Source organism: Barbus barbus (genome assembly GCF_936440315.1).
Source record: "Barbus barbus genome assembly, chromosome: 28".
Lineage (NCBI taxonomy): Eukaryota > Metazoa > Chordata > Actinopteri > Cypriniformes > Cyprinidae > Barbus > Barbus barbus.
Window position 1 is genome coordinate 24,641,381 of NC_136756.1, and position 11,247 is coordinate 24,652,627.

An 11,247-nucleotide genomic window follows, 5' to 3' on the forward strand; every position below is an offset into this window, starting at 1 on the left:
TTGAGACCTGTAGCAGGAATCAACTTTGAAATTAGCTCATTTTATGCATAAAATTGTAAAATTTGTTATGTTATCTATGCTCTATTGTGAATAAAATATATTGCCTCATGTGATTTGAAAATCTTATTTATTTTTATTCAAATTGAAAAAATGTCCCAATATTTCCAGAATTCAGGTTGTAATAAATACTAAATTAATGGTAATTAATTAATTAATTAATTGACCCCAAACAGTAGGGTATATACTGATGTTATATTGCCAACTTGTTTACTTAGATGTCAGTATCAGGATTGTCAGTGAAGATATCTCATCATTCATCGCCTTTTATGTACACTATACATAGAAAATAAATTTAGTGCTGAAACAGTTTTCACTAAGAAATTGCTAGTAAATTTCACAAATAATTACAAAAAATGGCAATGAACAAATTGAATTTGAATTAAACATGAAAGACTGAAATAGTATTTATTTGCAAATGAATAATCTTCATTTACAACATGGAAAAATCTTTTACAATAACAGAGTGACAACAGGGCATTTATAGTGATTTTATATCAATAACTGAATATATTGGGCAAAAAGTTACAACTTTTTTTTTCTGTCTGTGGGGTTTGTGTTTTTAGGTCATTGGGGTAAAAAAACAAAACAACAACAGATTTTTATTTTAAAACCACAAAACATTTTATATAATAATGTAGTAAATATAAGTAGTAGTGGTGTGGTCAGCACTTTTAGTATCAGTATGTCTTGACCCAATTTAAACATGCCACAATAGTGTCACTCACCAGCACCTCCCAGAAGTCTGCAGGATGTTTTGTTATGATTGTAACACCTTCCCCCAGTTCTACTACAATCTTCGAGAGTTCTTCCATTCTAGAAAGTACGAGTCAGAGCTCCACGGCACCAGCTGTTGGGACACACACCTCCTCCCCCTCCCATCGGTCAGCTCTGGACATTTGCTACTGATTTCTCAGCTGTCATACCTTCTCCCTAAATAGACCATATCAGAGAAGGGCCATTTCACCGATATGAGGGGTGTCCACTTATCTGCAAACTAAAATTAATGTGCTATCACAGGAATAAACAAACAGCGTGAAGTGAAACACTAAAAGATTTAATCTCAGGTTGTCACTGGTAGATGCATAATACATTTGTATGAACAGGTGGGGTGGATGAAGACCTTGCCACCCCTCATAATAAAATGGATGCATCCGTTATCCTGGTATGTTCCCCTCAATGTGCAAGATATATATATAAGTGACTCTTGGGGGGCCGTAACTACTGATAAACCCAAACGACAAGAAACTACACACAGGACAGACTTTCTTCTTACGACGAACCAGATTCGACTTCAATGACGGTGCGTAACTATAGTTTTTGAATGCATAATCTATAGAGTTATAGTGTTCAGAATGGGGAATATGTCTATAATATATAAATAGCAGAAGTTGCCATTGACTGTATTCAGTATTGTGGAGGAGGTACTGTAGGGCCTCTTTGGAGGCCACACTGTTGCCCAAATAAGGCATGAGGGTCAGACATTTAAAATCAGAGATAACATGTGCTTGACCATTTGCTTGAGAACACTGGAAAATTGGCACCTAAAAAGTAAGTTTGAACATGTTTTAAAGTGCTACGTCTGAATGTTGTAAGGATTTTTTGTAAAATGTTGTAAAATTTGTAATAATGCAACACTATGTGCTGGTCAATTTTGAGATTTTTCATAACATTTCAACGTTTCAGACTAGTGGAAAAAAAACATCCAAAATAAACTTTTAAGTGTTTATTTCTATTTAGTATAGCGTTTCTTTTCTCATGCACTGAGCCAGAAATCTCCACTTCAGCCCACTGCCAGATATCAGAGGAGTTTGAGAATTTTATACATATTTAATTCCTAAAAACATGGTGAAATCTGGCTATTAACAGTATTTTCTGATTTATGGAGTGATAAAAAGGAACATCCGAAATCAACAAAATGATAAAAATTATTTTTTACCCTAGTTTTATCCAGTGTTCAAATGTCTCTTCTGGAAAAGAATGCAAAGTAGTGCATATTTAATTAGATATTGCCTCATTTGCATATTTAAACTAGTAGTACAAAGAATATCTGGAATTTTTAATGTAATCAATCATCTGGGATAGTATGGTGATATCCGTTACATTTTTCCCTGTTTACATGGAGTGTCTTGTCTTAAATAATATTTATTAGATACAGAACAACATAATTTATGTGGAAGATGACACATAATATTTTTGTATGTAGTTTTTAATTGTGATAATATTAATGATTAAATATTTGTTTTAAAGAGAGATTCTGCCATTTTAGTTACAAAACATAATTTAAGTGGAAGGTTTTACATAATTTGTATATTTATTTTAATATTTTAATAAAAATTCTAATAAAGAGACTTATGCTGCTATTTTATTGTTGTGTGCAAGTATATAGTCTGAAATCTCAATCAAAATAAGTTTAAATGCAACACTTGAATGAATTTGACTGTATACAGGAAAGAGTTGCATGTGAACAATATGTAACATTTTAAACTGTAACATTCTCTGTTAGATGGGAGAAATCGCAGATACAGTTCAATTAAAGGAAGAGGGCAACAAGCACTTCCAGGACGGAGAAGTCGACAAAGCCATTGAGTGTTACACTAAAGCCATTAAGTCCTGTAAAGATAAGAAAGCACAGGCAGTCATCTACAGGAACAGATCAGCCTGTTTTCTGAAAAAGGTAAGAATCGTTTACACATTACAAGCCTTTATAAAACCCATCATATTTTTGCATGTATTTAATTCAATGTCTTGTTGTCCAGGAAAATTATAACAATGCCGTATCAGATGCCTCTAAAGGTATAATTCACACATGAATCATTCTCTTTTATATATTTTCATTCTGGTTTCAGACTCATTATACCTTCAAACACTAAAATATTACTATTGATTCATTAAAAAATCTGTCTCCTCTGACCAATTGCAGCTATCGATGTAGATGCCGCCGACATCAAGGCTCTTTACAGAAGATGTCAAGCGCTGGAGAAGCTTGGCAAACTGGACATGGCCTTCAAGGATGTCCAGAGATGTGCAACCTTAGAGCCTAAAAACAAGACCTTCCTCGAGACCCTCAGAAGGCTCGGAGCTGAGATCCAACAGAAGGTGATGATCGTTTTTGTCAAGATGCTTTTGAGTTCACATAATGCACATCTGAGTTTCTAAAGAGCTTACCTGATTTTCCCCACAGCTGAAAACATCCTTCTCTACAGACTCCAGAGTACAGAACATGTTTGACATTCTGTTTTCAGATGAATCAGACAAGGAAAAGCAAGAAAAGGTTTGAACATCTTCCTATCCTGTTCACTGTTAGCTTAAAACAGTAAAGAAAAGGCTAAATTAATGTTAAACGCAGTCACATATTTCTCAGTAAAACTGAACATGTTTGTTGGGTCCACTAGGCTGCCAACAACCTGATTGTCCTGGCCAGAGAGGACGCGGGTGCAGAGAGAATATTCCAGAACAACGGTGTGCCTTTACTCGTGCAACTCATTGACACAGGAAAACCTGAGATGATCCTGGCTGCCATCCGAGCCCTGTCAGGAATGTGCACAGGCCACAGAGCAAGGGTAAGTAAAACAGCAAAAAAGAACAGTAAAATAATCATTTTCTAATCTTTTTCCCCTAAAAATACTTCCTCACATCCTCACAAATTAAGAATGGAAATAAATATGCATATATATTAATATATTGAGATTTGTTTTCAGAAAGTTTTTTTTTTCTGTTAAAATAAGATTCCCCCTATTTTAAAGCATAAATCAAAAATCTATGTGAGGGATAAAAAATATATTTTTCAAAATGGATTTGCTTAATTTTTAGGAGTAAGCTAAATATCCCTAAATCAAATTATTCTCTGAATTTATTAATTTATTAATTTGTTATTTATTATTAGGAAAGACAATATAATATAATATAGTATAAGTCATGCACATATTAAGATGCTGTATTATATAATATACTTATTATTTTAAATGATTGATTTTAATTTTCCTGAAAAAAAAGTCAAAATACTGATTAAACTACATTTGGTAGTTTGTGCAATAATGAATAATGATAACGAAAATAATATAGATACTGTACATAATAAGGAATAGAATAAAGGCCACAAAACAAAAAAAATTTTTATTTTTGTCGGAAAGACAAATTTCCTTAATTCAACATATTCGCTTAATTGAATTATTAATAATATAATATAATATAAAACAAATCAAATATTAAGATACTGTACTATATAACAAAAAAATACAAATACTGATTAAAATGTTTTTGCAAATTTATGCAACACAGTACTAAGGAATAAAGTCCACAAAACATTTAATTTCATGGGGTCTTAAACGAACATCAATCTTTTTGGTGCAGTTCTGTATTTTTCTCTTTATTTGTGACCATTCGTTTGTGTTAATAATATCTTTGGGTTTTAAAGGCAACTGCCATCATTCACATGATGGGAATAAGCAAACTGTGCAGCATCATGGCTGTAGATAATGAGGAGATCGCTCTGGCCACTGCAAACATGTTCCAGTGTGTATATGACTCCCTGTCTGGAGGAGACAAGAGAAATTACGGCAAAGAAGAGGCCCTTGTACTCGGTAGGAGAAGACATCTCAGCAGATGTGAATTCAGAGTAACGTTACTGAAGACTGTCATAATTTGACCCGATTGAGTGCAACTGAGTTAAAATTGCAAACTCATTTCTGATTTTCTTGCTCTTGTCTGATGACTGGCAGATTCCAGTAAGGATTTGAAGGATATTCTGCTTGCCTTGTTGGAAATGATCATAAGCAAGAAGGTGTCTGGACACGGCCGAGACCAGGCTCTGAACCTCCTGACCAAGAATGTGCCAAGGAAAGACAAGAAAAACACGGATAACTCCAAAGGCCTTTTCACCATTGACCATGGTATGTTATTCGTCATTATAGTATGATAGTGTCCTAAATACACTCACTGGCCACTTTATTAGGTACACCTTGCTAGTACCGGGTTGGACCTTCAGAACTGCCTTAATTCTTCGTGGCATAGATTCAACAAGGTGTTGGAAACATTTCTCAGAGATTTTGGTCCATATTGACATGATAGCATCACGCAGTTGTTGCAGATTTGTTGGCTGCACATCCATGATGAAATTGTCCCGTTTCACCACATCCCAAAGGTGCTCTATTGGATTGAGATCTGGTGACTGTGGAGGCCATTTGAGTAAAGTGAACTCATTGTCATGTTCAAGAAACCAGTCTGAGATGATTTGAGCTTTGTGACATGGTGCATTATCCTACTGGAAGTAGCCATCAGAAGATGGGTACACTGTAGTCATAAAGGGATGGACATGGTCAGCAACAATACTCAGGTAGGCTGTGGCGTTAAACGATGCTCAATTGGTTCTAAGGGGCCCAAAGTGTGCCAAGAAAATATCCCACACACCATTACAACACCACCACCAGCCTGAACCGTTGAGACAAGGCAGGATGGAGCCATGCTTTCATGTTCTTTAAGCCAAATTCTGACCATACCATCTGAATTTCACAGCAGAAATCGAGACTCATCAGACCAGGCAACGTTTTTCCAATCTTCTATTGTCCAATTTTGGTGAGCCTGTGCAAATTGTAGCCTCCGTTTCCTGTTCTTAGCTGACAGGAGCGGCACCCGGTGTGGTCTTGTGCTGCTGTAGCCCATCTGCTTCAGGGTTCGATGTGTTGTGTGTTCAGAGATGGTATTCTGCATACCTTGGTTGTAACGAGTGGTTATTTGAGGTACTGTTGCCTTTCTATCATCTCTAACCAGTCTGCCCATTCTCCTCTGACCTCTGACATCAACAAGGCATTTTCGTCCACACAACTGCCGCTCACTGGAAAGTTTCTCTTTTTTGGACCATTCTCTGTAAACCCTAGAGATGGTTGTGCATATAAATCCCAGTAGATCAGCAGTTTTTGAAATACTCAGACCAGCCCGTCTGGTACCAACAACCATTCGTTCAAAGTCACTTAAATCCCCTTTCTTCCCCATTCTGATGCTCGGTTTGAACTTCAGCAAGTCGTCTTCACCACATCTAGATGCCTAAATGTATTGAGTTGCTGCCATGTGATTGGCTGATTAGCAATTTGTGTTACCAAGCAATTGAATAGGTGTACCTAATAAAGTGGCCGGTGAGTGTATATCACCGTTATAATAACAGTGGATAGCCGTGCATGTGCTTTAATGTATTTGGAGTATTCTAATTGAGCAACCGTGTGCCTGAGGATAATTATTTGCATAAAACGCGCCCAAAGCACCTTTTTTTATAGCCTTTGTTCTCATATAAATGTCATTAGAACATGATTATAAGGCCATCCAGAGAATGTGCCTTTTGCACATGAATGGTAAATTGTGTATATTTAGAATATAATTTAGTATGAAACTTTTTGGCGAATAAAGATTTGTTCATAAAAACGTTTGTGTGCAAATTTCACAAGCAAAGTGTGTACTCGTGATTTGTGCTGCTAGAAGGACAGAAATGACAATTTAATGTAATGTTTTTATGGAAATGTCTCAAAAACAGGTCTGAAGAAGATTCTGAAGGTCTGCGGTCAGGTTCCAGACCTTCCAGATCAGTTGCCGTTGACAGAAAACACACAGCTGATTGCTAGCGTTCTCCTCGACAAGCTCTACGATGACATGCGCTGTGATCCTGAGAGAGATAACTTCAGAGATATCTGTGATGAATACATTAAGTAAATTCCACTTTCACTACAAAATTAGGATTGTATATAAACATGCATGCAGAGTTGATACTTAATGTCGCTGGTTTCCATTAACAGGAGCAAGTTTGACCCCAACGACATGGACAAAAACATCCATGCCATCAATACTCTGTCAGGCATTCTTCAGGGGCCTTTCGATGTGGGCAATGTCCTTGCAGGTCGTCAGGGTGTTATGGAGATGATGGTGGCCCTGTGCGGATCTGAGCGTGAAGTGGATCAGTTGGTAGCAGTGGAGGCCCTCATTCACGCATCCACCAAAACCAGCAAAGCCTCCTTCTTCATCAGCAATGGAGTAACTCTGCTGAAGGACATGTACAAGAAAACTAAAAATGAGAAGATCAAGATCAGAGCCCTTGTGGTGAGCAGACACTTTATGCATTATTCAGACTGTGTTTGTTGTAGTGTTCATTAGTTATTAAACAAGAGCAGTTGTTATAGTTTGCATATGTAACATAATATATCCAATTTCTTTTCTCAGGGTCTGTGTAAACTGGGATCCGCTGGAGGAGATGATTACAGCATGAGGCAATTTGCTGAGGGCTCCACTGAGAAACTGGCCAAGCAGTGCAGAAAGTGAGAATGCCAGCTTTCCTTTTATTTCTAGGACTCATATAATATTTTTGGGGGAAGTCGGGGCCTAATGGTTAGTGGGCCAAAGGTTGGATTATGGTCTCGGGCAGGCAGGAATTGTAGGTGTTTTTAGATCCATTCAATACATCCTTGCTGAGTAAAAATAAGGCATATAAATTTCAAACGATTTATACTTCAAATAAATGCAGTTCTTTTGAACTTTCTGTTCAAAGAATCCTGAAAAAAAATTTGCACGGTTGCCACAAACATTAAGTAGCACAACTGTATTTTCAACATTGATAATAATAAGAACTATTTCTTGAGCCGCTAATAAGCATATTACAATGATTTCTGAAGAATGTGACCCTGAAGACTGGAGAAATGATGCTGAAAATTCAGCTTTGCATCACAAGAATAAATTACATTTCAAAATATATTCAAATATAACTTTGGTGAACATAAGAGACTTCTTTCAAAAACATAAAAAAAAAACATTCGTTTTGAATGGTAGTATAGCATGCACCTTTCAGAACTCAAAACATTCACCCCTCTCCAAAAAGACAATGTACTGAAACTAAAATGGAAAACACTTTGTTCAACTAGATTTGGTTTATTCCAGGTGGCTCTGCAACCCTACACTTGATGTGCGTACAAGGAAATGGGCCGTTGAAGGTTTGGCTTACCTTACCAATGATGCTGATGTAAAAGATGACTTTGTTGAGGATGAAGCAGCCATGAGGGCCATGTTTGAACTTGCCAAGGTGTGTGTTAAAAGATAAAAAGACTGAATTAACTTGATCAATTGTCCAGATTTTTTCAATCCATATGACTTAATAGAGATTTACATATAAATCTACAAATGGCAATATAACATTTTTCTCTTCTAGTCAAAAGATAAGACCATCCTATATGCTGTCGCCTGCACCCTGGTCAACTGCACTAACAGCTATGACAAAAAAGAGATGATCCCTGAGATGGTACAGCTGGCCAAGTTCTCCAAACAACACGTCCCTGAGCAGCACCCAAAGGTAACATACACAGAATCCTGTGATGTGGCAAATCAATCTTTAAAACTACAAATACTCCATGTAGTTTCTCAATAAACATGTGGTTAATAAGTATATTAGAATTACAAATGTTGTTTGAATTAGTTTTAGATAAAGTATATGATGTCAAACTGCAGGAGACTGCTTGAATAGTTATGCCAGACGAGTTAATATATACATTTTAAAACATTTCTCTTGTGCTTTAGGATAAGAAGGACTTCATTGAAAGGCGAGTAAAGAGGCTATTGAAAGCTGGAATCACATCAGCTCTCGCTGTCATGGTCAGAGCAGATAGTTCTATCCTGACTGATCAGACCAAAGAGATGCTAGCAAGGTAAGACTCAAAAATGGGTCAAAAGTCTGTTCTGATAAGGTTGGCAGCAAACACAGCTTGTTTCACACTGTGAATTACTGACTTCATCAAATGAAACCATTGAAATTCAAGAGTCATTTAGACACCACAGACTATTTATTGATTGATTGATTTCTTAATTATTTTTATTGTAATTTATTTTGGGCTTACATTCTGTGTTTTTAAATCTAGACCCTGATGCTAAAACTACCATTCTAGAATCTAATATGGGCTGATGATTTGTTGTCTAATATGCTGCTGAAGGTAATAATCTTACTATTTTTCCACTCAGAGTGTTTCTTGCTTTGGCACAAGATGTTAAAGATCGTGGCACAATTGTAGCTCAAGGTGGAGGAAAGGTAAAAGACCACAAACCAAACACAGTCCCAGTACAGTAGATACTTCAGTAAATCTTTTGAAATTAAAACTTTTCACTACTATGTGCTACAGGCTTTGCTACCATTAGCCCTGGAGGGAAATGACAAAGGAAAAATAAAGGCCTGCCATGCTCTGGCAAAGATAGCAGCCGTCTCCAACCCTGAAATCGCCTTCCCTGGCGAGAGGGTAAGATAACATTTTACATGTTTATCACTGTGAAAGTCAGAAAAACGGAAAAGGTCATGAAATGCTCTAAAATAAATTTTTTGAGATGTTAAAAGAAATACATACATTGCACAGTAATGAAAACACAATGTCTTGTTTGTTTGCATGTTATTAAGCATAAGAAAATCTAAAAGAAAAATCTAATACCTCATTTTCCATATATCTATCCTTTCAAAAACAGATATATGAAGTTGTGCGACCACTGGTTTCCTTGCTAAACTCTGAACGAGATGGTCTAGAAAACTTTGAAGCTCTGCTGGGTCTTACAAATCTGGCTGCCTTGAATGACAAACTTCGGTAAGCATAGAAAATGTACCATCTGTCATCTGGTGATGATCTAAAAACTTTTTAGTTAGGCGTTTGTTCTAAAACCCCCAACATTAAATATTAAATGCTAATAATTTAGGAAAGGCAGAATTCAGAACCAAAATTGCCAGGTAGACAAATCCAAAAACAAACTGCATTAAGACCGAGATCAACAACACATGAGAACAAAATGGACAAAAAATAGCAGCTAAAAACTGAAACAGCAAGTGACTTCCTAGAAGTTTGTCAAGCTGAAGGAGGAACTAAGATGCAAAGCAAAATTCAAATTCAGAATAGAATTCAAATTAAAACTTTGAATTAGTTTGCTGCCTGGCAAGAACACCTGCATCTTTCTAGAAAAGCTCATTTTTATCTCTGCAAATCTTTCTCTTTATTTCCACAGGGTGAAAATCCTAAAAGAAAAAGCTCTTCCAGAGATTGAGAACTACATGTTTGAGGAACACGATCAAATCAGACAAGCCGCCACAGAGTGCATGTGTAATCTGGTTTGCTGCAAAGAGGTATGAAATTACCATTTAGAACACATTTTGCTAACCAATTGTTGCATTTTTTTGTAGGTTTGGATGGAAAAATTGACCAAATTCATTCATTTCAACAGGTTCAAGACAGATATCTGGAAGACGGCAATGATAAACTCAAGCTTCTTGTCCTGCTCTGCAGTGAAGATGATGAGCAGCTTCAGAAGGCGGCTGCTGGTGCACTGGCTATGCTCTCTGCCGCACAGAAGAAACTGGCTGTTAAGATAACTAAAGTGGTATGTATCATTAACAACAGTTGTCAATTCCATGTGATTCATTTGTCACACTGTCATCTACCGCTTTCCTAAGTATTGTGGCAGTACCATGGTACACATGGTACAATGTTGTTATCAGATACTCATACTGAAGATGATTGACTCTGCTATTATATTTTATCATATACAGACTGGGCAGTGGCTTGAGATCATACAGAGATTGTGCATCCATGACAACCCTGAAATTCAGCACAGAGGTCTTGTGACGGTGTATAATATGCTGGACGCTGATGAACAACTAGCCAAGAAGCTCATTGAATGTGAATTGCTGGAAATCCTGACATATCTGGCAAAACTAGAGGACAACCCCAAGAAGCAGGATGCTATTAATGCTGCCCGCGCCTGCCTGTCTAGAGCCATGGATAGTGGACTCATCAAACCATTTTCAAATTAAACAGAAATCAATTCATTGTGACGTATCATTAGGCGAATAGAGAATGGTCTGCTTTCTGGGAAAGTGGAAAGACTGCAAACCATTTGCAATATGTTTTATTTTAAATTTCTACTAATAAGCATAGTTCTATTTGTTAGATGATATGTTTGTGTGGCTGTTTGTTTGATCAGTGGAATTTGGTATTTATTTTACATGTATTTGCACTTGTGATGTTTTGATTCACAGATAAAAATCTTTTTTGAAGAAAAGATGAATGGAATCCATTTCTTCATATTGGCATTACCAAAATTATATTTTATTTAATATATTTGTGCAAGTAAACCACTAATAAACACATTTACAATGGAACAGTTTATTGAACCTTATAAAATATTACAAAA

The 11,247-nt window shown here is 36.4% G+C and overlaps 1 protein-coding gene across 2 annotated transcripts; it reads left to right on the plus strand.

The window, feature by feature from the left end:
• Window positions 1-1,136: 1,136 nt before the first annotated feature.
• unc45b (unc-45 myosin chaperone B) lies at window positions 1,137-11,108 on the plus strand. 2 transcript variants are annotated; one of them, XM_079382346.1, is made up of 20 exons: window positions 1,137-1,360; window positions 2,564-2,734; window positions 2,817-2,853; window positions 2,981-3,156; window positions 3,242-3,331; window positions 3,453-3,620; window positions 4,475-4,640; window positions 4,779-4,949; window positions 6,581-6,752; window positions 6,840-7,140; window positions 7,261-7,355; window positions 7,972-8,113; window positions 8,240-8,380; window positions 8,605-8,732; window positions 9,043-9,109; window positions 9,201-9,314; window positions 9,535-9,650; window positions 10,063-10,180; window positions 10,279-10,434; window positions 10,604-11,108. In XM_079382346.1, the coding sequence occupies exons 1-20, from the start codon at window positions 1,355-1,357 to the stop codon at window positions 10,865-10,867; spliced, it is 2,799 nt and encodes a 932-aa protein (XP_079238472.1). In that variant the 5' UTR covers window positions 1,137-1,354; the 3' UTR covers window positions 10,868-11,108. The 2 variants fall into 2 exon arrangements, with proteins under 2 accessions (XP_079238472.1, XP_079238473.1); XM_079382347.1 differs by having other exon boundaries at window positions 1,310-1,608.
• Window positions 11,109-11,247: the final 139 nt, after the last annotated feature.